Raw genomic sequence first — 25872 nt, 5'->3', positions numbered from 1 at the left:
TATTTTAATATATAAAATATCAATCAAACAAAAATACAATTCATAAATACTAAAAACTATATACGTAGTTTACAGTTACAAAACAATATACAAAACCAATACTAAAAAATTCATTAATACGGAGTACTACAATCAATATTCATTCAAAAATTATACAAAACTCATACTAACAAAAGTCATTAATGTTACAATCAAGACCTTAGACGAAGCTCTGCCCGACATCATCTGATTACTACTTGTGTAGAAGGCTATTCCAAGAACTTTTATCCCATAAATGTGCTTCAAATCTTCCTGTCCATCTATGTCTGCAAATTTCACCCAAAAATTAAAATCAACCCAATTTCCATGACATGCAAATTAATTAATAGACATAAAATTCAAATTAAATTCAATCAGCATTGATCAACTCTAATTTCTTATTAAATTTTCCACAAATTAACCAAACAAATTAACAAGTGGAAATTACAAAAAATGGAAATTTTTGATTATTAATTAAATAAAATTACCTTGTGACATCTCTGTAAATGGAGCTATGACGATTGGTAGAAGGATTGGTATATTTCTCAGTTTTAGGATTAACTGGTGCTCTCTTTCTTCTAGTTTGTTTCGGCTTAGGCGGCTTTTGGTCGTCATCAATTTGAATTTGGTCATTTTTATTTTTATCATCATTATGAATATGATAATCAACTATACAGGAAGACGAAGACGACGACGACGACGAAGAAGGCGACCCATTAGCGGAGTCAGCAGCATTACTAGTAATTGGAGGAGAAACACGACAACGACCTCTTGCTCGATTGTCAACATGAACTTTAAATTCATCATGAACATTTCCCAAAACAATAAAATGCATAATCAAATAAAACGAAATCCATTGAATTGAAAATTTAGCATAGAAAAAATTTCAGAAAAATCGAATTAATAGATGGAAGAGTAGAATATTGAAGGTTTAACTTGCATTTTGTGAAGAAAAGAGAAGATATAAGCATGAGAAAGGTGAGGATAAGAGGAGAGAGAAAAAAAAAATCAGGAGAGAGGAATCAGAAATTTCAGAAATTTCAGAATTGTAATGTTAGGGGAAGAGAGCCGTGATGGAGGATGGAGAATGAAGGGCTTTAGGGTTTGAGGGAAAAGAGAATGAAGGAGATCTAAGTTTTGATTTTTTACACATGGCAATTCGTGTAATATTGGTAGATCAGATCAAAAATATTTTTTAATTAATTAAAAGGAAGCAGAGACCATTTCTCTTAAATAAATGACCTCTCTCTTTTTTATTTATTTAATTAAAAAAAGGAGAGACCATTTCTGTTAAATAGATGGTCTCTTTTTTTATTTATTTATTTAATTGAAAAAAAGGAGAGATCACTTCTATTATATAAATGGTCTCTTTTTTTTTATTTAATTTTTTTAAAAAAGAGAGACCACTTATTTAGAATATATGGTCTTTGGTACCTTTTATCTCTCTAAGATTATATATAAGAGACCATTTATTTGAAATATTTGGTCTCTTCAATCCAAGAGACCACATATTTATTTAAATGGTCTCTTTGAGCATTTTTGTAGTAGTGACGCTCTCATGAAATCTCGGTGTTGAACTCACCGTCAAGTCCATTTGAATCTTCCATGTTTAGTGACTATCTTGAAGACCTTGCGAGCGCACATGAAGTCTAATTAGTGAGCGCACGAAGCTACGAAGCGTTAAAGAAGAACACGGGTGTGCAACCCACGAGCGCGGGCGCGTATGGCACGTGCGCGTGCGGCACCCCTGCCCGCGCGGCCGCTCCTCCCTGTTTCCGGTTTCGCTTGATTTTGTTTCCGCGCCTCTTATAAATACCTATTTTTAACCCGATTTTTGGAAAATGTTTTAAACATAATTTTGATCATAATTTTAGCTTAGTTGAGAGTTTCTCTCTCTAGTTTTAGGGTTAGTTTTAGGAGTACATTTAGTGAGAGAAAGTGAGAGATTTCATTGGGGATTTGAGAGATTGAAGATTCAAGGTGACATTTGTATTGAAGATCTCCATAATCAATCAATGAGGATTTCTAACTGTATCTCATTTTATTGCTTTGTTTAATTTCATGTTTGTTTGATTTTTTTTGATGTTTGATTCTTGATTAGTGTAATTGTTCTTCATATTTTGTTGATTCTTTATTTCTTTAGTTGTTTGTTGATTTGATAATGATTCTTGAGTAGTTGTTTTCCTAGGGATTGGGTGAAACTTATATGGTTAGTTGATTATGACTATTGGGGAATTATGTTGATTGATTGTTGAGATTAAGTGATTAATGTAAATTTGCATCCGCGTAATTTGATTAGGCCTTGAGAATTATGCTAGATTGCATTGTGATTTCTAATGACACGACCCATTGATTTAGGAATTACAATTGTCGATTGGTTTGGATTGTGATTCTCTTAGTTTGTTATTCGTAGAGACCACTAGCTTAACGATTAGGAGATAACTCTTTGATTCCAATTGATAACTCTTATCATTAGTTTTCACAACTATTGATTGACATGTTCTTCCCAAGTTGTTGCAATTGTCATGATTACTTGTTGATCCCAATTCCCTAGTGTTTTATTTGTTTGCTTCTTTGTTTAGTGGTTGTTTAGTGTTACCTCTTTACCTTTGACTTTGACTTAGATTAGAAATACTTGAACATAACCGTTCCTATGGGTTCGACCCTTGACTTACCTCTATATTTGTATTTAGGTTTGTTAAGTGATATAAATTTTATTTAGCTCAGGGAGGATTAGTCAATGACTTAGTTTTTCCCTCGTTAGGGTTACAAGGTGGGTGGTGGTATTTACTTTCTCTTTGATCCAATTAATCACATACCCTTTTTTTTTACTAATCTTTGCTTAAAAATTTTGTGTTGGGAAATATGCAATGAAGTTTGTTACTGATGTTATGAAAAGAGGTAGTATTAGATTTCAAAAATTTCTTTTATATTTGTATTTTGCGAGAGTATATGATAAAAAGATCGAAAAATAAAAACAAAATTATACCGTATTTTCTTTCTCTAACAGTCCCACCCCACTTGCCAGCAATTTAGACCCACTTTAATTCCTTCTCTTTGAAGCCCCCTTTTCTTTTGTATCTCTCTCTCCTCTTTCTTCCCAAGTTCTTCAGAGGTCTTCATCGAAGTCGAAACCCTTTCTAACTTCGAATATCAATCAAAATTTCCTCCTTTTTTTTTTTTTTTTAAGGAATGCACAACTAGATGATGAAGCCGCAGCAGCAAGCTTTGATGCAACAACAGTCTCTTTTCCATCCTACTCTTCTTGCAGCTTCTCAGGTTTTTACTCGATTAATTTTTCGATTTTGATTCTTTGTTTCTTCACTATGTTTATGGGTTTTCGTGTTTTTCAATCAAATTAGGGTTTTTTCAATTCTCGGATTTTTGGGGTTTTTTTTTTTTTTTTTTTTTTTTTTCAGTTTTCGTGTTGCTTTTATGTATATGGCGAATAAGATTTGATGATTTTAGACAATAAATTTCATCACTATTGTGGGATCTTTACTGGTTCTAGTTTCAATTGTGGAGTAATTACAATTTGGGGGCTTGTGATCTTATCATGCTATTGGGTGTTTTGGTCTCCCCTTTCGCCATTGCCGGCTACCCGATGAAGCTCGGGCCTCTCGAATTCCAATTAAACCCTAATTTAGCTTCCTTTTCCCCCAATTTCCCTTTCTTTTCAATTGCTGCTGTGAATTTACAGATCTAGGGCTTAATGGACAAAATCCTAGATCTCATGAGCTGTATTGAATGGCGGGGAGTGAGAGATAGAGATAGAGAGAGGGAGCGTGAGTTGGGATTAGTAGCTGTTGGGTGTTCTCGGGAGCATCAGGTTTGCATTTTATGCTTTTTTTTTTTTTTTTTTTTTTTTTTTTTTCCCTTGGGTTTTTGAAACTTTTCAATTATCTGAGGTGTTTGGCGTTTCAACTTGACGAAACAGTTAGTATACATTTTTATTAGGGTATTTGGTAGGGCGAAACCCTACATGCTGGGAATTTGTGTGCTTGATAGTTACACTAGTAAAATAGAGAGTGTACTTATTCTTATACCCAAATATGCCATTAAGCTTAGTATCAATGTGCAATTGCCTTTTGTTATCTGGTGAATTGTTTGAATTGGCATCTCAGTATTGTGTCACATAGTGTTACTTGCTTTATTGTTGTTACTTGTAATTTGGGAGGCTGCCCAGCTAGGTTGCACCGATACGGGTACGGGGGCATATACGGGGACGGAAAACGGCAAATCTAAAATTTCCAGGGTACGGGGACGGCTTTGGGGACGCCGATTTTTTAAAATGTAAATTTAAATATAAAAAAAAAATGGAGCATTGTAAAAATTTTAATGCAACAAAATAAAATGATAATACTAACAATTTAGTCCAATGTTTAACATGACATTTAAATTAAGAAAATCAAGCATTGTCGTCAATCAACATGTTCTCCAATTCCGGCTCATCAAGGGAAAGGTCAGCAAACTCTAAGAATCCTACATCAGCCATTGAATCAAAAGCATCACCACCAACATCCCACATTTTGGTCTTCTCATCTTGATATTGATCGGAATTTCTAGGTATAAGGCGAAGGTTGTTGTGGATATAAACCAAATCTTCAACATGACTTGGATTCAACCTATTCCTCCTAAGTGAGTGAATGAATAAGTGCTCCAATTTCGTTCACAACAAGAGGAAGAAGATGGTTGTCCAAGTAACTTGAAAGCCAAAGATTGAAGAAGAGGAGTTTCGGCACCAAAGTTAGCCCACCAAGTCAAAGGATCTCTGGTGCTTCGCTTTGAAAGAGAAATTGGGTCTTCAAATGAACCCATCATGAGTGAGAACTTTGCATACTCATCATAGATTTTATCTTGGTCATCGTCATTAGGAAATATTCTCTGAAAACACTTCATTCTTTCACGAGAAATCTCGGCATCTCTATGAGGAGCAACTCTAGAAGGATCCTCAAGAAGCCAATCATTACTATAGTACCTTTTTTAAGAGTTAAACATAAGTCAGCATTACAAATTTACAATTACATGAAAACAATAATTTATTCTTAGAAAAAAAGTAAGCTAAAAAAAATAATACCTTGTATTCAATTAGTGGGCAAGACAATGAAGAGGAGTGTAGCTCTTTGTCCAACGAGCTATTAAGAAGTCATACACCACATCCTAAAAAGGGCAACTCTCATTTTCAGCAAGCTGTTCTTTCTTGTAAATCTCAATTTTCACTTTCTCTATCATAGAATCCCACATCTCATACACCAAGTGAAGGGTCGGCTTATCAGTGACACAAGCACGAATCATGTCATAGATAGGTCTTGTGAAGTCAAGGATGTATTCTAACTGATCCCACCAGTCAGCATTCAAAATCTTCTTTGCAAAGCTTGCCTTGCTCGGGTCATCCTCCCTATAAGAACTCCATTCTTCACTAATCACCATAGTTTGAAGAGCTCTTTTGAGTAGCTTAAACCTCTTTTAACATAACAATAATAGAGGCAAAACGAGTATTCGCAACCGAAAGCAATTTAAGAGGAGTAAATCAATTGAAGATTGCCAATTTCATGTTATGGTTCATGATGAAATTCTTTACTCGTGTGGTATCTCCATGAACTTCTGTGATCCAATTACACAAATCATATGTTTCCACATTAGACTCAGTATTCTTTGTCGCACATATATTCTTCAAAGCAAGATTAAGGGTGTGCACAACACATGGAGTCCGATAAATGTGAGGCTACATGCTCTCAGTTAGTTCACCTGCTCCCTTACAATTAGCTGCATTATCAGTTATTACTTGAACTACATTTTGAGAACCCACACTCTCAATCACTTCCTTCATCAACTCAGAAATGAAGAACTTATCCTTTATTTGTCTAAAACAATTAGTAGCTTTAAGGAACATAGGACCCTTTCCATAAGATGCCATGAAGTTAATTAGAGGTTTTCTAGTTGGATCACTGCAACCATCACTCACAACTGTAACCCCTTTATCTTTCTAGGTTGCTTGAATTGGTTGTAACTACCTCTCACAATTGGCTTTCTCTTTGACAATCAAGGTGGTACGCAATTTAGTGTAACCAGGAGGACGAAAGCCCTGTAAATTCATATTAGCACCCATACTATAAGATCTCTAATAAAGTGGATTTCTAGCAAGATTAAATGGCAAACCACCGGTATAAAACATTCTTGCAATCTCTTCCTCTAATTCCTCCCTAGAAGAAATGTTATACGCTTTCAAAATGGGATTGGAGTTCACATCAGCTCTCCTTTTCTTAGAGGAATCTCCTTGATATGATTGAGATTGAGATTGAGATGGCAAAGGAACTTCTTTAGGTCCTGACTCTCTGTTCCTTTTTTCATGCTCTTCTCTTCTCTAGTCATTTGAAGTTTATCTTGTTGGGTCACTTTCTTACAAATAGAAATTCCATTACCACTATGAGATCTTACTCTAGAATAACTTCCATTCCTAGATTTACCATGAAAATTGCACTTAAAATTCCAAGTCCCTCCTACTGTACCCTTTTTATCCAATTTAGTAACATATTTCCACAAAGGAAGAACATTAGTATGAGTCGTTGAGGAAGAATTAGATGTTGACCCACTATCACTAGCATTAAGATTAGATCCTTCACTCGTCATACTCACTGCAACAAAAAAAAAAAATGTCACAAATAAATCAAAAGGGTCGACCTTCCCTTCAACCCAAAAAGAAAAAAAAAACAAAAGCTGGAACTTACCTCGAAGAGAAACAGAAGAAGAAAATGAGAAACAGAAGGTGAGCCGGTAGGCTCTCCACCGCCGCCGCCGCTAGCCTCGCCGTCGAGAGAGAGTGAAAATTGGGAACCCTAATTTCTGATTTTGGAAGTGTGAATTGGGGAAAAGGGTCGATTATACTGGTATTTTTTTTATTTTATGTTTTTAACATTTCAAATGCCCAAAATTGCCCTTTGGGGACAGCGTTGAACCTCATGCGCGTCCCCAGAAACGTCCCCAAAAAGTCAACACGTCCCCAAAAAGTCAACGCGTCCCGGGAACATCCCCAAGCCGTCCCCGAGGCGTATCCGTCCCCGTAACGTCTCGGGGACGGGGACCAAGTGGCGTCCCCGTGCAATGTAGCTGCCAGTTTCTCAAAATGAGAAACAAATTTTGTTTCTCAAGAGATTAAAATTTTAAAATTACAAGCAAAACCGCTACTTGACATAGCGGTTTTAGGGCTTAAGTAGGGGTTTTGCTGATGAATAGTAAAAAAATGTATTTATTTACGACTTTGCCATTTGAAAAACATATTTTGTTTCTCATGTTGAGAAGCTTGGCATTTCTCGTAATTTGGTTGTAGCCTTTTGTGGCATTTTGATGTATAAAATGTCCTTAGCTAAGTGTTCTTCAATTCAACTGTATCCACATGTTTTCATACATATTGTCTATGTATATTAATGTGGAAAAACTGAAAGATTATTTTTGGTTAGGAACTAAAATCAATGGTTTAAAAAATGAATTAAAAAATTTACTCTAACTTTAGATGCACACCAAAAAAAAATAAAAAAATCCACATTTAAAATTTGTATTGTTGTGAGTTTTAAATTTCCAGTTTATTCTTGAATTATTAAAAAGTACTTTCTTCTTAGTTTTTGAAATTTATGGCTGCTATATAAAAATCTAGATTCATAATCCATATTATATCAGACTTCCTCTGCCACAAGGTGTTTAAAATACCATGTAAGTTCTTCAAACTAAATTTAGAAACAGTAGTACTACATACATAGTTTTGGGATAATCCAAACTAGAAATATGGCCTACTATTAAGTGACAAAAATTTAGAATTGATAGTAATTTATTAAGTACCGAAAGTTTAAATTGTCTAATTGTGAATATAAAGTTATGTTTCCCTCTATACTTGATCATTATTTTCCAGTTGGGAATTTTCATGTTGCCGACCCCACTTATGGGATTAAGGTTTTGATTGATTGATAGATTGAATTTCAACAACTTGTAGCATTTCTTTGTTTAAGCATTTCCTTTATGCCATGCTTGCATTGGCTACAAAGTGAATGTTGGAATTGGTATCTGTAAAGAAGCTTCCTCTCTAGAAGTGTAGATGCTCTCACCCTACTTTGCATCTTCCTTTAGCAAGCCTCTTTATACCCTCCTCATTTCATCTGGATGCAATTTTGCTGTTGTTAAATTTGGATGTGGTTATTCTATTAATCTGCTGTGGGGCTTCTACATTGATTGAAGCTTTTTAACTCCAAGACCCTATTTTTGTAGTCTTCAAGCTTTTTTGATCAGTATAATATGCTAGGTTTAATTAATGCAATATTTGACAATGCACAATGTTCAAGTAGCACATAATTCAATGATTTCACCATTTTTAACAAATCAAAGTATTTAGCTGGTTTTGTATGTAATACATCATATGCATGTGTTGAAACGTATGTGAGTAGCAAATTCCAATCATAACCATGGATCTAAGGAACTTATTTTTTACCCAAAGGAAAAACTCATAAGGTGCCATGAAAAAATTCGGCACACCTGATATTTGTGAAAAAAAAAAGTAAGGTACTTAATAGTGCTCATATTATTATACATTTAATTTACTGAAGGCAAAATTTATACATTTAATACTTAAGCCTCCCAAAACTACTTCATTAGGTTTTATAAAATGCTACATTCAACCACTATCATGATCCGCTACCTTGCCAATCACTACTTGTAAAGTATTAAGTATTTACTTTGATAGGGGAAACTTGTTAATGGCGATAAGCCCTTGCTTAATATAACTATTATGGTTATCATGTACTAGGGTTAATCTGACTTCATGTGATTCTAAACTCAGATGTAACATAGACACTACCTAAAATGTGATTATAAACCATAATCTTCATGCAATTTACTAATTTTCTTAAATTTCCAACTTTAATGGTGATAAGGAGCAAAAGGTAAAGATTTGATTTGACAATCATAGAAGAAATTAAGGTTCCATTCTGTGATCTCACTCAAAGTGTTATCAAAGATTGGAAAGTCACAGAGATTAAAGCTCACAAAGATGCACGAGAAGATGGAATCATGGAAAATATTTTGTTATTTTCATTTTAATCGAAATGATAGGCAAAACTATTTTCTTACGGATGCCCCTTAGGGGACTAAATCATGAAACCCTACCTTTAGAGGATCCTAGTCATCATTAAAAAGGGGTCAAGTTAATTCTTACAACCTGTCGTTGACAGAGGTGGAGTTTAGGACCCTTACAGCTTGCACTGTTGCATGGTTTGTTCACACTCACGCATGCTTCTGTTCCTCCTTAAGAGCAATTCCCTAGTAGTCAGTAGTCAACTACTGCTCTTGCTGCTGCCGCATGTCGATTGATCATTGATGTTCCTACTTCAAGATTGCTCTTAATCTCCAAAATGATTTGACATTTTAACTCACTGAACACTCCCCTGCAGTCTAAGGAATTAATTTTTAGCAACAAAATAGAAGTTATTTGAGTCTTAAAATGGTGAACCTGAGACTTGACCACCCAAGTATCCTTGATAGAACGCTTGAAACCCTCCATAGGACCCACTTTCCATAATTTGTTCACCTCTTCATTACATAAGACAATTGCCTACCTCCCATATCATCACTCATTAGGTAAGTGATTGCTTAAGTAGTGCTCAAATCTTTATTTGCTATAATTTTTTGTGTGCAATATGCATCATATTCTTGCAGTTCATTATTTTGTATACCAACGTTGTATACAGTTACTGTGTCTTTTTGTTTGTGGGCTTGTGGCTAGTTAATCCACACATGCTGTAGTGACCATATCGAATACTTACTATTCTTTTTTCTGGTTTGTAACATTGTTAATTCTTGTCTCAACAGGCAGTGAGTGATTCCCGAAATGCAGGAGCTATTGGGGGTACAGGTTCTGGATCTTTTTCTATAGAAGGTGAGTTTTTTTGGCATCCATAAAGTCCCTATGGAGGCTTTGTTAGATTTCACTTTCTGGCCTTGTCAGCCAGATATTGTTGTGATAGTGGTTAATCTAATGCCCATTTCTTAGTATTCTGACTGTGCAAAAATGACAAATATATCAATTCATTCAATGATTTGTTAGAGAGTTATATCTGTTAATGAAATGAATTCATTTTATAGTACTTCAATTCTACTATCACAGGTAGTGAAAACCCCTTCTTTCTAAGTGGAATTGATGTGAGGAAATCTATTTGAAAAATTTAAAACTGATTTATTAGTCACTGTACGCTAGCAATAAGGTGATTTGGGTCACTGTTTTTTGTTGATAGCTAATAATTTTCTTTGATGCTGCAGATAATTCACGTTTTGATGCTTCTCAATATGAGTTCTTTGGTCAAAATGTTGCCGAGGAGGTTGAGTTGGGCGGCCTTGAAGATGATCGAAGTGACCTATCACAACATCCGTTGCATACTGATGAATATCATTTGTTTGATAAAGATGAGGTATGTACCTGCTAGTTTTATTGAATTCATTGGTATTGTTCATTTCTAAGGCCTATTCTTTAGTACGGATTTAATGTATGCCCTCTTCATTTTTTCTTCCCTACTGAATTAGTTGATGTAGTTAGTTTTTATTATATTTTTTTTCCCTCGGAGTGGAAGTGTGGAACCAATTAAAAAAAAAACCAATTATAATCACCCCTTGTTTAATTGTTACCCTGTTCTTTTATTCCATAATAGAAACTTGTGAATGGGAATTTATGTGCTCTTGCTGAAAATGTTGGAGATGGTGCTGGCATAAACAGATCGAACTATGCATGATGTTGTGTAGAATAGATTTAAGGATTGTGAATTCACGTAGTGTTAATTTAGTACCCTTGAGTCGCTTTTATGTCATTATACTCTATGTTCTACTTTCTGTAATTTTTATTTGTTGTTCCACTCTGGCCGAACACGTTTGCTCTAGTACAATTTTGAACTATAATACATCAATAGTAAGACTTCGTTTGGTTGCATATGGGAATTAAATACCTATAGGAAGTTACAATGCTTGGGAAGTTATAATTCCAATGAAATGATAAAATAGTGTATATCAAAGTGAGACTTTTGCTTCATGTTCAGATCTGTCTTTTCTGCTTGTTATCATCTTCATGGAAATTGTTTGCCAAAGATAACAGTGTTGATTTGTATAACACGTCTTTCTGATATTGCTAAATGCATTAATTTAGTAAGTCAGACAACTATTAAAAAACGGAGGGAGATATTTGCTTTATGTTCATATCTGCCTTTTCTGCTTATTATCATTTTCATGGAAACTATTCGCCAAAGATATTGATATTGAATTGTATACAACTCTTCTTTGAGATTTTGAAAAATGAATAAATTTTGTAGGGAGTCCAATTATTTTGTCACTATGTCCTCACTAGTTTCATTGCTGAGTTACCTCTTAATACATTTTTTTTTTTTTGTTAATTTATTATGTGTTTTCATGCTGATTTTTGTGATTGATGATGTATAATTGCACTTTTGGCTGTGTAGTTTGGTTTAAATATTTGGCCTTTAGGGAAGCAAGCAAGTTATTTATTTATTTATTTATTTTTCCATGTTGTCTAATCTGAAGTTACCAACACTTTGTAGCTATTACTGTCTGACTCCTCCTCTCTTCCCTTTACATTTATCTTGCAATTTGTCACCTTACAATTGCCAGGTCTCACAAAGTTTAATTGGTGACCTTTGCTCCAATTTTTTTCTTAATGTGTATACTGTATACTGCTTTTCCTTGTCTTCAAACTTGCCAACATATAATTCTGTAAAGATTCATGATGATTATGTTCTAGCTCTCTCCTCATATCATGTTGCCTTATTCTTTACCCTCTGTGATTAAAGCCGGTCATCCACCTTATATCTCACGTATTTTGCAAATGTATTGAGAAAATTTGGTCTTTTGCTTTGAAGTTAAATATATGGTCTCTGTATAAATGAGTGTGTTACATGCATTCCTTGTATGCATTCCTGCTTTCCTTTTTTTCGGGAGTTTAGTTTTTGGTTGATACAAGACTTCTTTTATTCTCTTGTTTTGAATAATATATGTACTGTTTAATTCTCATTGATTTTCCAATCTAGATCGTGCTGTTGGCAGTTTTTCTTTGTAGCTTCATCTTCTTAGCTTAATTGGCTGAATATATTATTTGGCATATTCTTTAATATCCATAAGTTAAATTGGGATAACCTTAATTTTTGTATGGTCTAGTCAACTTTAAGGAATATATAAAGATTGGATCATCTTCTTTCACCTAGAGTTTCTGTATGTTGTGAATTGAAGTTAATTGTCATGCACATTGAACTTAATAAAAATTAAATCTCATGTAATAATGGTTTATAATTTGTGGAATACTTCTTTAGGAAGGGGTTACAAGTTTTTTTAAACCATGGTTTAAAATATGTGGAATTCTTCTTTAGGAATGGTTCACAAGTATTTACAAAGTTTGAAAGAGTGGATTCTCGTAAACTAGTTGGGTTTGCTCTTTGTTGGGAGTGTTGCTTTCATATAATCCTTATAGGTGTGGATGGAACTATTTTGGTTTCTTCTCTTGGGCAATTAATTTACAAATTTTTCACTAATGCTCCTCCTTGCTAATAGTATTCTCATTTCTTAAAGCAAAAGTGTAAAGGATGATTGATCGCTTGTGTTTATTAGATATGACCTTTTATGTTCTTTTACTTTGTTTCAGGGGCAAGATGTCAATCTAGGATCTTTGTCAGACGTCGATGATCTGGAAACCACATTCTTGAAGGTAAGCTTCCAGTGATGTTGATGCTGTTTATCTTGGATGATATTTGTTTGGCAGAAATATTTGCCATTGTATTTTTTTTTAATAAAATAAATTGCTTTTACTATTTTCTATTTACCAAGACATGTCAGCGATTATAAAAACATGGAATATTGGTTTGATACTTGTTGGTAAGTCAATATCCAACCCTATCATCATTTTTAGTGTTTATCATCTTCCAGCAAATTTTGTCTCTACGCCTAGGATGCCAAGTGGATGGGAGGAGGGGAGTTGAGAGCTGAGATAAGAAATTGAGATCAGGAAACATTGGGTAGAGAAAGGGCCTGTAAGCATGGATTTTTTGCGCTACATGGAAAATATTTGAATGTTTCCTGTTACACACTTGAATGTGATTAGCATAGGAAAGGGGCATCCAATTCTGACAACTAGGGAGTCGCCAACAAATTTTTTTTCAGTGATTTATAAACCTATTTGCATGGATATGCGATTTTTTAAATGGGATAAAGGGATATTATGGATTGGGTTTGGAAGGGATTATAAATTGAGCCAAGAGACTCTTCTTCATCCTATTCTCAATTTTCACTAAGTAAGCAACATGTATAGCTTGATCTTTGAACAATAAATTGAAGGTGTCTACAGGGCCTAAGTTGTAGGGGTTAAGGTGGGGCTCCATTTTTGTTTGGTGTGTTTGTCATCACGGCTGTGTGGAAATAAGTGGTGGTAATTTGCAAGCACCCATTTTTTTAAAATAGGAAGGGTGAAAGCCAAAAGGACTACATGGTGGTAGTGTACTGGAATCTATCCTGCAATAGCAAAGAAATCATAGAAGACCAGGCTTCCTGTAGACAGTGAAGAACTTAGGAAAGTTTGTATGGTTGTCTGTCTTTCCCTTTTTTGCTGAAAAGCCACAAAGTTTTGGCTCTTGTTTTGATAAACATCAGGCAAAATTTTAGATCTAGAGTTATTGACTGCTGTTTCCATTTTCTCTCATGTCTGACCTGTATTCTGTGTCTGCATCCGGTCTGAGTTGTGTTGACACGGCAGCTGATGGAGTAGGTTGACGAGTCTGAGCATTATAATCTTCCATTTGTGAGTTTATTATTTCTTCTGCTTCTTGCAAATAAGTCGATTTTAGTAGGGTAATAGGTTCAAAGTGTAAAAAGAACATACTTATGTGAGAGAACAATCGCTAAATTCTTGACTGCCTGCTGATCGTTGAAAGTATGAGAGGGGGGGGGGGGGGGGAAGATGTTTTCCATCTTCAGCAATTGTTCCTTTTCATGCTTGATTGCATTTATGTGAGTAGGTACGATATTGATAGTCAACATTTGCTTAAAATTCAATGATATTGACTATGAATGTCAAAATTGTTCCCTTGAAATATTACAAAGTAATTTTTCCCCGACGGATGCTAAGGTCTTATGGGCGTTGTTATTCTTTAATACTGATAAAAGAATCTACATTTGATTTATTGGTGGCTGACTTGAATATTATCATCTTATCCATTATGTTCATAAGTTAAAAGTAGAATCTTTCATGTTAATTTTTGATCTTTAAAGGAAAACTTTCAGTTTCTTTATTGCTTATGCTTGTGGTTTATATAATTCTACTACTATATTAGGATCCTGTTTTAGACTGGAAAATCAGATAGTATAAATGAGGTTGAAGAAGAGAATTTTCGGAGAAATTACAACCTCATCCTTCGAGTGGCTAGACACTCTCACACTCCCTACTAAAAGCTAATTAAAGTATTATAATATTTTCTGACTACCTCTCAACTTATTCTCCAAAGCCCATTACAGAGATATACTATCATTCTTCATTGCGCCCTTACCTGTAAATTGGTGAGTTACACTATTACCTGCCTCCTTATACCGCCCTTGCCTGTGGATTTGTGAGCTACACTATTGCCTGCCAAAACTTCTGTCTTGTCCGCAAGGTTGATAGTAATTAACAATCAATTTCTGGTGACAGCAACGATGATCTGTGTCCCATTTGTCGCTACACTTGAACCTAAGACACTGCTTTAGCTTGTTGTGAAACTCCCCATTACTGAAGTTTAGAGTTTTCACCATTGCCTAGGTTATGGAGAAGCAATTATGGGATTTTCTATGGGGTATGTCTGGAATAAGTTGGATTTGGTGCTGGGACCTGTGTGGTTGGAAAAGTTGGTGGGAAGAATGGGTCTTGTAGTAGGGAGTGGTGAGTCAGTTTTTAAAAAAGGGGGTTTATGAAGTGGGTTGAGAGATTGGGCTTAGGAAAAGAATAGACAAATGTGGGACCAAACCCATCAGTTGTGATTGGGTTATTAGTCTCTGGGCTGGAGAAATAAGGAGGGTAACTGATAGATTGCTGGTTTAATGAAAAATGGCTAGGCTGATATGATAGCTGTTTGATTTGCTGTGTTTGAAAACTGATGGCGAAGTGAACATTCACTTGATAAGCCCAGAGAAAAGTAGGACTTAATTACATTATATAAGATCCTAAACCAAATTTGCCTTTGTCAATTGCTTGATTCATAGTTGAGTTATCACACTAAGCATTTACTGATGTGCCCCCAAGTCCCCAACAACTCAAAGTTTTTAAAAAAGGGGGTTTATGAAGTGGGTTGAGAGATTGGGCTTAGGAAAAGAATAGACAAATGTGGGACCAAACCCATCAGTTGTGATTGGGTTATTAGTCTCTGGGCTGGAGAAATAAGGAGGGTAACTGATAGATTGCTGGTTTAATGAAAAAATGGCTAGGCTGATATGATAGCTATTTGATTTGCTGTGTTTGAAAACTGATGGCGAAGTGAACCTTCACTTGATAAGCCCAGAGAAAAGTAGGACTTAAATACATTATATAAGATCCTAAACCTAATTTGCCTTTGTCAATTGCTTGATTCATAGTTGAGTTATCACACTAAGCATTTACTGATGTTCCCCCAAGTCCCCAACAACTCAAAGAACGATTCTGCAAAGCTTATCTGTATTTCATGTCTGGAACTTTCTGCTGCAAGCTCCAGCAGATCTTTCTTTGTTGAAGAAGTATGGATCATAACCAATTTTTTCTCTGAAAGTTTTGAGGTCACCATGCACCAGATCTGCCCTCTGTGAAGCCCTCTGTTCCACCTTTTTAATCCATCACAAGCAGTTCAGCCTTCAGACCTTTCTTTTTCAGTAAAGAAACCTGTAAAATCTATGGTGAAATCACTTGCAGCCATGCGGTACTCCACCTTCCCTAATTACATCTTTGTTTTGTTCACCAGCAATCCTGCCTGGACCACCACCAAATTTGTACACTGCAAACTTTAATACTACTGTGGTTGGTTCACCTATACCACGCCCACTATCCAGTCTAACATCCTCAAAAGCTCAAGATTACCATCTCTAACTCCATCACTGTACTTCAGTGGTGTCGAGTCGGTTCTGCCATCTTCGCTGAGGAATATGCCACCTACAATGCTGATATGTGACTGTTGTAGTCTTCATCTAAAAAATCACTCGAAACCAATAGGCTGGTTTACTTTTGAGTTTCACCTTTCCTGGATCATAGGTTTTAGTTGCTTGCAGATGGACCTAGGTGTCTTTGCTGCTTGCTGTGGGAAGGTTAATTGATCTCCTATTGCATTTAGGTGTGGGCTCTCCACCACCTTCTGTACGCCCGTTCTGTTCTCTGAATTGGGTTAAGCTCAGATGCAAAAATTTTCCAGAACATTCTTATTGTTATATGCATCATCTTAGTGGAATTGCTTTGGTATCTACTATAATTTCATGAATCAAAGCATAATAGATTTTTCTCAACAAATCTTTGCTTCTTATCTTCTCTCTAGATGACCTTTTCTATATATTCTCTCCGTCCGTACCACTAAGATTGCCTCTTTTACCCAAATAGGTCAAGTGGGCAATCTTAGTGGGACGAAGGGAATAGATAACACTTCCCTTTTTGAACTTTCTAATCTTGAAAACTATATAACTTATTCTGTTAAGTTGCTGAAAACAGATGTATACTTTCATCTCCGTACTGCCCCTACCCTAAATCAGTCATTCAGTCGTTACAAACATTCCTGAATGTTTCATCTCTGCCTGCCTTATTTTAATTAAGTGCACTTATGCCAAAAGACCTTCAAAGGATGCGTGCTTATGCACTTTATTTCTAGGCTGTATGCTTTTTGTGCCTTATGTTGTACGGCTTCAATAGCTGATGTGTAATATACTTCTTAAATAAGAACACTACGTGACTTTACAACGGTTAGATTACCTTTAATATTGGAGGAGAGGGAACCCTATATCCCCAAAACCCTAGCAATCCAGTCACATAGCCCTTCCACCTTTTCTCTGAGTTCTTTATAGACTTATTTAATAGAAATTAATTAGTTTTTATTATAAATAAAGTGCGTCTCACCTACCATAGGTGTGCTTTGCCTTGTGTATTGCGCCTAGGCCCCAAGAACAGTGCCATGGTGTGTATCACACATTTTGAAACTAAGCTGTTTGCTTTTCCTTATATAATCACGTTTAGCTATTAATAAGACTATCCTATATCCCCAAAACCCTAGCGATCCAGTCACATAGCCCTTCCACCTTTTCTCAGAGTTCTTTATAGACTTATTTAATACGAAGTAGAAAAATTAATTAGTTTTTATTATAAATAAAGTGCGTCTCACCTACCATAGGTGTGTCGTGCCTTGTGTATTGCGCCTAGGCCCCAAGAACAGTGCCATGTTGTGTATCACACATTTTGAAACTAAGCTGTTTGCTTTTCCTTATATAATCACGTTTAGCTATTGATAAGACTATAGCTAAAGGCAGCTTTCCAAGCTCTCATTTTTTTACTTTTTATTTTGTCCTGGTTTGAATTTTATATTGTAGGCTCACTTTTTTATTCACTGACATGGTGTATCTACTACCTGAGTACCTAGTTTGGCTTATAATAACTATGGGATCTTTAAATTCAGTAGTTGGTGCTCGTTAAGTACTTATACTGACTTTTGCGGGTTTTCTTTTGTGATGGGCACTTTGTTATTGGTAATGCTAGCAAAATCCTTACTTTTGCTTATCAACCTCTTTTTGTTTAGCTTTTGCGTAGTTTATAAGCAATTTACTATATTATGTGATTATTTCTCCTAACAAAAAATTATTATGTCAACAGCTGAATAGAGTCGTCACAGGGCCAAGGAATCCTGGGGTTATTGGTGATAGAGGATCTGGATCTTTGTCAAGAGAAAGTAAGTCTAATACAACATAAATTTGTAAGATTTCTACTATTTAAAGGTAAAAAGGAGTTTCTTATGAGATGCTGAATGAGAATATCTTAGCTTATTTAGTTCTAGGGTGTGTACTTGATTTATCCCAAGTTGTTTTATTTTTTTATGAATTTATACAAAGTTGTCTGACTGTCAGGCAGGCTTTGTTTGATTTGACTTAATTTGTATGCATGTGTAAATTCATCTTCTATGAACTTGATATAAGAACTTGTGTGAAATTATTTGAACTTGATTACTACCTCCATTTCATATTATGTGCAACAATTGCCAAAAAGGGTTGCTACACATTATGTGTAACGAACTAAAACTTTCCATTTTCATAATAAACTTTTTAAAGTGAAATTACTAACATATCCTTGCTAAAATTCAATTATCACATTAAATAAAATATTATTAAGTTATTAATAACTTAATTTAAGCTAATGACTCACCTAATTCAACCCTAAACTAATTAAGTTCATCCTTTTCACCTTCAGATTTCATTTCTCTCCATCTCCTCCAACCACCACTACCGCCATCGAACCCCACTCTCTCTTCATCTCTCTCTAGATCTCGATCGCCACCTTCGCCGGAAGTCACTGCCGTTTCCTCCTTTTCCTCGTTGTCGCCTCCCCTTTTTATCTTCTTTCTCTTTTCGTTTCATCATTGCCACTAAAGCTCAAATTTGAAGGATTTAGGGTCAACTTTGCTATGAAAACCCTAGATCTTTAGTTTCATAGTCAAATTTGAGCACATAAAGCCCTAATTGATGATGAGAAGGTAATAATTGGTCATTTTTATCCTTTTTGTTCATATTTTTAGGATTGTTGGTTATGGTGGTGGATTTTTTGGGGTGGATTGGTGGTGGTTTCAACATGAGTACGACTATTTGGAGAGGCTAGGGTGGATTACAAGTGGGTGCTCTGGTGGGTGTTTGTGTTAGTGGTGGGGTGATTTAATTTAATCATCCCCTAGAAATTTGTATAGGGTCCTTTGTTGCACACATAACGTGAAACGGAGGCAGTACATAATTTTATTTATTTATTTATTTTTAATTTTTTAATTTTTTTTTTTTTTTTTTTTTTTTTTTGGTGTTCTCTTACATTTCCCCTTTTTATTTATTTATTTATTTTTAATTTTAAATTCTCCATTGGCCATTCCTATGTCAGTATGTCTTAATATTTTCTTTGTTTGAACTCCCTGTCTCTCACCTCTCATTCTCTTGTTTGATTTTGGTTTTTTTTCTGATTTAAAAAAACCTTTCTTTTGATTTAAAAATTATTTAAAAGGTTTTTAGCCCCTTGATGGATACATGCATAATACTTTTGCTGTACTGTTTTTGTTAGAACTTATCTCTGTTTGTACTCCTTGAGTTCTAGGGTGGGTTTTTTTTTTTCTTTTTTTTTTTCCTTCCCTTAATTCGACTAGATTCGTTTGTTTATTTATTTTTATGATTATCTCTCATGCTTACCTGGTCTCATTTGTTTATATGTATCTCAGAATTCAGTAGTGTTGATTGGTAAAAAGTTATTTGTGACAACAGGGTCTAGGGTCTAAGGGCATTTTTTTTTCCTCAATTTTTTCCTTATTTGATCAATAAATTGGTGGAGAACAAGGCTAGAACTTTGTGTCCTTTTCAATTAATTCTTCACTTTCCAGAGACCAGGTTTCTTTCATCTAACCCTAGATTAATTATTCTATATGGAGTCTTTATGAAATGGCTTTAAGTGGTAATTTTCTCATATCAAGTCTATGAAGTGTTTTTGGTGCAGTGGGTAGTTGACCTTAAAGGGGAATGCCAAATTTAATCCCAAAGGGTTTTAAACTGCTGGGGAAGCTGGACTTAGGTGAACCTATGAGCTACACTTTACACGATAGAAGTATTTTGTTTCCCTTTTGTTAGATATAAATGTTATAATGGACGTTTCTACTGTGGATTTTGTAGAAGGTTGATCGATGTTACATTTGTTTTTTAAATTAATGAAGGGAATCATGTAGTGTCATTTCTTAACAATTTACATGTATTAGATGTACCATATGCAAGATAAGATCTGAGTACAAGTGTATAACTTAAACTAATGCAACAAGGGTGTATGTGTGCACTCTTTTACACTTCTGCTATAGTTGTCATAAGTTCCTACTGACCACACCTTTTGAAACAAAAACACAATTGATGAGAAGTATAATTCTTCACCTTATGCGTTTGAGGCCAGCTTTAGAATTCTTTGTTTTTGCATCCAGCAATCTTAGATCTCTGTGTTTTAACTTGAAATTACATTATTATCAATTACTTGCTGTCCATAAACTCACATCATTTTTGTGATATCCCATTATTTCAGGTTCATCTGTCGCAGATTGGTCAAGGGAAGGCTGGTTGGATCATACTGTGTCAGATGTAGACAATGCGTTGGAAAGTAAAAGGTGGTCATCTCAGCCTCATTGCTTGTCGAATCATCCTGGGGAATATAAACCCTTGTACAGAGCATTGTCTTACCCAGAGCAGCAACTACAACAACAGCAGTATCTTCAGCAACACTTTTCAAGCGATACAATTTCAACTCCCAAGTCATCTTTTACCTCATTTCCTCCACCGGGAGACAGAGCTCAACAACCTTTGTCTCATCGCCATTCACTTCCTGTAAATGTCCCATCTCTGAATTCTGGTCCTGATCTAACTCTCTCAGCATCAAACCTGTCACATATGTCTGATTCTAGTCGTCATTTTTCTGGGATTTCTAATGCCCATGGACTACAATACGGTGGAAACTTGTCAGGTCTTATACCTGGCCATGGAATTAATAACCAGCCACGAAGCCAGTGGAGCAACCATGCCGGTTTATTGCATGGGGATCATTCTAGGATTCTCAATAATGTATTGCAACAACAATTTACTCATCAGAATGGGTTGCTTCATACTTCAGCGTTGATGTCACCACGGAGACAGCTGCAACAAGGACTTTGTCAGTCTTTACCATCATTGGCACAATTTTCATTAATGCAGTCCCAGCTCATTGGTGGGCATTCATCGGTGCCGTCTCATATTTTAAAAAAGTACGACTCAGCATATTCTATTTCTGAGACGAGGGATCAAAGGCCAAAATCAATGCGTGGTAAGCATCATCGATTTAGTCAGCAAGCATCCGAGTCTGCTAGCCAGAAGAATGATTGTGTTCAGTTCAGATCTAAGTATATGACTGCTGAGGAGATAGATAGTATATTGAAGATGCAGCATACTTCTCACAGCAATGACCCATATATAGATGATTATTATCACCAGGCTTGTGCTGCTAAAAAATCATCGAGTGCGAGGCTGAAACATCACTTTGCTCCCCTTCATTTGCGGGATCTGCCTTCACGTGTACGTAATAGTGGCTCAGATCAACATGGCCATCAATCCTTTGATACCTTAAGAAGGCTTGCCTTGTCATCCATTCGTAGGCCTCGACCTCTTCTTGAAATTGAACCCCCTTCATCAGGATGCAGCGATGGTAGCACGGAACGCAAGTCACTTGAACAAGAACCAATGTTTGCTGCTAGAATCACTGTGGAGGATGCTTTTACTCTTCTTCTGGATGTACATGATGTCGATCGTTTTCTACAATGTAGTCCACCCCAAGATGGAGGGTCTCAGCTTAGGCGTAAACGACAGGTTCTGCTAGAAGCTTTAGCTGCATCCCTTCAGCTTGTTGATCCTCTTGGAAGTGGGGGGCATACAGTCAGTCCAGGGGATGATATTGTATTCATGCGGCTTGTTTCCCTGCCAAAGGGCTGGAAGCTTCTAGTTAAGTATCTTGAGCTTCTTACAATCAGCCCTGGCCCTGCAAGCGAGTTGGCTCGAATTGTTTGCATGGCTGTTTTTCGCCATTTAAGGTTTCTGTTTGGTGGTCTTCCAACTGAATCTGGTGCTGCTGTGGCTACTGTAGATCTTGCAAAGGCAGTTTCAACTTGTGTCAGTGGCATGGATCTTCGTGGTCTGAGTTCATGTCTTGCTGCTGTTGTTTGTTCTCCAGAGCAGCCGCCACTCCGCCCACTAGGAAGTCCTACTGGAGATCTTGCTTCTGTAATCTTGAAGTCTTTGCTTGAACGAGCTACTGTGTTAACCATTCCTAATCAACAAACCCCTGGCAGCTGCAATGTTCCCCATTATAATTTCTGGAAAGCTTCTTTTGCAACATTCTTTACTCTGCTAACAAAGTACTGTGTTAGTAAGTATGACACTATAATGCAATCTATTTTGAATCGAGCACAGTCAAGTTCTGAATATTCGAGATCAGAAGCAGCAAGGGCCATTCGCAGGGAGATGCCTGTGGAACTCCTACGTGCAAGTCTTCCTCACACTGATGATCACCAACGGGGGATGTTGATGGATTTTGCTCACCAATCTATTCCATTTCCCGTCACTGAATTCAATCTTCGTGATGAGGAAAATAATGGCTGGATAACATCAGAATCAGTCAAGAGCTAGGAGAAATGTGGTTGACTAAGATGCATAGCTGTGTGGTTGGTTGCAACATGTATGAGAGGGATGACATGCATGAAATCAGGAGGGTTCTATATTGTTTTCTCTGAAGGGCTCCCTCTTGTGGGGAAGAAGTCCTACAAGTGCCATCTGGTTTTGTTAGGGTGGTGTACTTGCAAATTGAAAGATAAGACTTGTGTCAAGTCACAATTATCGCCTATTTGAACGAACGAACAAGTTTCCCCAATCCCGATTGTGTATAATTCAGAAAAAAATTTGAAAAAGTTAAATATGGTTGAATTGTTATGATGCCTCCTCTTGTGCAGGGCCTAATTTTTGAAGCTCTGTTGGAACCCTTAGGACAGAACTAGCAGCATAGGGGTTTAATTTGTACAGAATGTAACCAAATTGTATTTCCTTAATCCTTCCTTATAGACTGTTTGACTATGTTGCTATTGTTTAAAAGAAAGGGCCAGTGTATTTTTAGTTGGGTAATATCTTAAGCCAACAGTCCAGCGTACTATTGTATTTAGGTTGCAATAGTTCTTATCCTACCTATTTAATGGTTTGTAATGTTTGCATATTACAAAGACCTTAGTTAAGATAGTTACTTGTGTAAATTGTGTTTCATGTTGGGTTTACTTTTGACTGACAGGTTAGATGCATTAGGTGTACTATGAATTTGGTGTGTGCCTAGCAACCTGTTTAAAGTTCTAATGAAAGTAGCGTGATTAGAGCTGTAAAAAATTGACACGACTCGAGAACCCGACCTGAATTGGGAACCTGAAACAATAGGGTCAAACTAGTGACTTGTAATCAGACCAGAACTCAACCTAATGTTAACCGACAACCGATTTGGTCTAATACTTTAAGACCTGAATCTGCACCCGACCTGATAGTAACTGATTTGATCCGACCCGACAACAATCCGAACCCGAACTAGTACCCGACTAAATTAGAAGCTGAAAACGGTTATAACCCGACACAACCTGTTATTGACCCAAGTCATGGAAGGTTTAATAAAATTTTATATACCTTTTGTTCAACTTATATATTGGTACAATATAATTCTATAAACACTCAATCCTTAACAACTTATTGGTACAATTATGTTCAGCTTATATACCTTTTGTTCTCTATTACTTCGTATATAGGTTTGATAAAATCTTGATAATGTTTGATCAAATTATGTAGGGCATAGTTTTATAGATTCAACTTGACCACATCTATAATTATTCGAATTGAACTTGAACCAAAACCAAGAATGATCCAACTTTAAAATTATCCGACCAAATAACTATTTGACACAACCCTAACTTGAACCTGAATGTACGATTTATTAACCCGTACAAACCTGACTTAACACAACTCGAGGCTGAAATTGAACCCAATCTGAATTTGACTAGAACCAAACCCGACCTACACTCGAAAAGGGTGAATGACCCGGAATAACCTGAACCGAAATTGACCTGACCCAAACCTAAACCTGATCTGAGGCTAAATTGACCCAACATAACCTGATCCTGATTTGAACCGAGACCTAATTTGACCCGACCAAACCTGACTTAAATGCCCGAATTGACAGCTCTAGGCGTGATTGGTGTATTCAGATTCGTTTAATAGGATGGGTTTGGATTTGGTGGATCATTTTTTGACATCCGGATCTAGTTTACATCCAACTCGTAGATCCAATTTTGATAGATATTGAAAAAAATTATTATATACTTCTTGTATTATTAAATTTAACTTGCTATGAAGAAAAACATTTGGGTTTTTCTAAGCTATACCCTAAGGTAGTCGAGTTTCTAAGGTGTACCCATACTTTTTTAAGTTTCTAAGTCGTGCCCTTCAACTACTTATCAATACTAAAATGTACCCTTATAAGTTGTTTAAAAGTTAATTGAAAGTGTGATTTCATGGCTTCAGTTTTCGTTATTAGGATTGCGGTGATTAAGATTTTCTTTCTCCTATCATTTCCATACCTTTCATCATCTTTTTATTAAATTTATAGTTAACTTTAGGTGACGTGGAAGTCCCAAAGAGGGTACCGTTCATTAATGGTAGTGAGTTGAGGGGCACAATTTAGAAATTTGAAAAAACATGGGTACACCTTAAAAACCCGACTACCTTAGGAGCATAGCTTAGAAAAACCCAAAATATTTTTTTTGTGTAGTTTGTGGTTATAGGGGTATAGGCGGTGCGGTTAAGGACTTAACATAAACCAAATCATTAAAAAAAACAGTTTGACATTCTGTCGAACGAAACCGTATTACATGTCAAACTTGCCCAAACCAAGCTGCATTAAGTTTTTTTTTTTTTTTTTTTTTTTTTTTTTTTTTTTGTGACAAAGAAACCTAACAAATAAAATTAAAAACATAGCTAAGTAAATCCCTACGACGAGTTGCGCCAGCAAGAGAATGAGCAGCAACAACAGAAGAACGCGACACCTTCATAAACTGGCACGAAGAAAAGGATGATAAAACCTTATGAATCTTCTCCATGGTCCAAACTATCGAAATATCACAAATCTCAAAAGGAGGCGGGAAACAGTGGAGCAGTCAGAATGCAACAATATTTTAGAAATTCCTTTCTGTCGAATGAACTTGAGTCCCCAAAAACAAGCTAATAACTCTGAATGGAGCGCTGAACTAGCCATATAAGCCCGAGCACCACCTCCAAGACTGGAATAGTCTTCCAAATTCCAAAGACACCACCCTCCACCAGCATTATGAGTATCCTTGTCCCAAGCACCGTCAAATTCCAAAACAAATTCACAAATATTAGATGGCTGACCACACAGAGTGTGAGATAAGGACATAGCAGGAAAACCTGGCGGACAAGGCCCGGAAGTATCAAGATAGCCACGCACTTGCTGGCTCCTATCCACCCAAGTAGAAGCTAACTCCAAAATAGAATTAGGCGAATAAACCTCTGATCGAAATCTGACATTATTCCGTGTCACCCAAATCGCCCAACTAAGACCCAAGAAACGATCCAGTTGAAACCAGCCGTTGGAAGAACAAAAACCCGAGAGAAGCTCCATAAACCATAAATGGAAAGGGGCAGACGAGAATGCTGATGTAGGAGGAACCCAAAAACCAGAATTCCAAAGCCCTTGAGTAAACAAACAATCTCGAAACATATGTTCTGTCGATTCAGAAGACAGACCACAAAACACACAAGTAGGATCAACCGGGAGACCTTTATAAACCAGCAAATTCGCCATTGGAAGGGCATTATGAAGAACTTTCCAAATAAACATCTTCCACTTGGGAATAATAGGTAAACCCCAAAACCGCTTCCACCAGGAAGCGTACTGAACAGAAACTCCATTAGCAAGCTGACTGTTTAACAAACATAAGTAAGCCGATTTTGTGGTGAAAGACCCATCCCGAGAAAATTTCCAGTAAATAAAATCATCAATCTCCTGTT

At 36.1% G+C, this 25872-nt stretch overlaps 2 protein-coding genes across 3 annotated transcripts; one reads left to right on the top strand and one right to left on the bottom strand.

Annotated features, from left to right (window-relative positions):
- Window positions 1–204: 204 nt before the first annotated feature.
- Window positions 205–1103, bottom strand: LOC145572226 (uncharacterized). Its single transcript, XM_081631226.1, has 2 exons — window positions 507–1103; window positions 205–305 (listed from the first exon to the last, which is right to left on the bottom strand). The coding sequence occupies exons 1-2, from the start codon at window positions 851–853 to the stop codon at window positions 233–235; spliced, it is 420 nt and encodes a 139-aa protein (XP_081487352.1). The 5' UTR covers window positions 854–1103; the 3' UTR covers window positions 205–232.
- A 2016-nt stretch (window positions 1104–3119) lies between these two features.
- Window positions 3120–22935, top strand: LOC145570457 (protein PAT1 homolog 1-like). 2 transcript variants are annotated; one of them, XM_081629554.1, is made up of 6 exons: window positions 3120–3297; window positions 9871–9937; window positions 10318–10466; window positions 12695–12757; window positions 17888–17963; window positions 20321–22935. In XM_081629554.1, the coding sequence occupies exons 1-6, from the start codon at window positions 3223–3225 to the stop codon at window positions 22444–22446; spliced, it is 2556 nt and encodes an 851-aa protein (XP_081485680.1). In that variant the 5' UTR covers window positions 3120–3222; the 3' UTR covers window positions 22447–22935. The 2 variants fall into 2 exon arrangements, with proteins under 2 accessions (XP_081485680.1, XP_081485679.1); XM_081629553.1 differs by lacking the exon at window positions 3120–3297 and adding an exon at window positions 3716–3847.
- The last annotated feature ends 2937 nt before the right edge of the window (window positions 22936–25872 follow it).

Source organism: Chenopodium album, chromosome 12 (genome assembly GCF_948465745.1).
Source record: "Chenopodium album chromosome 12, dcCheAlbu1.1, whole genome shotgun sequence".
NCBI lineage: Eukaryota > Viridiplantae > Streptophyta > Magnoliopsida > Caryophyllales > Amaranthaceae > Chenopodium > Chenopodium album.
The sequence above is the reverse complement of the archived record's forward strand: the minus strand, read 5'-3'. Positions and strand labels throughout refer to the sequence as shown.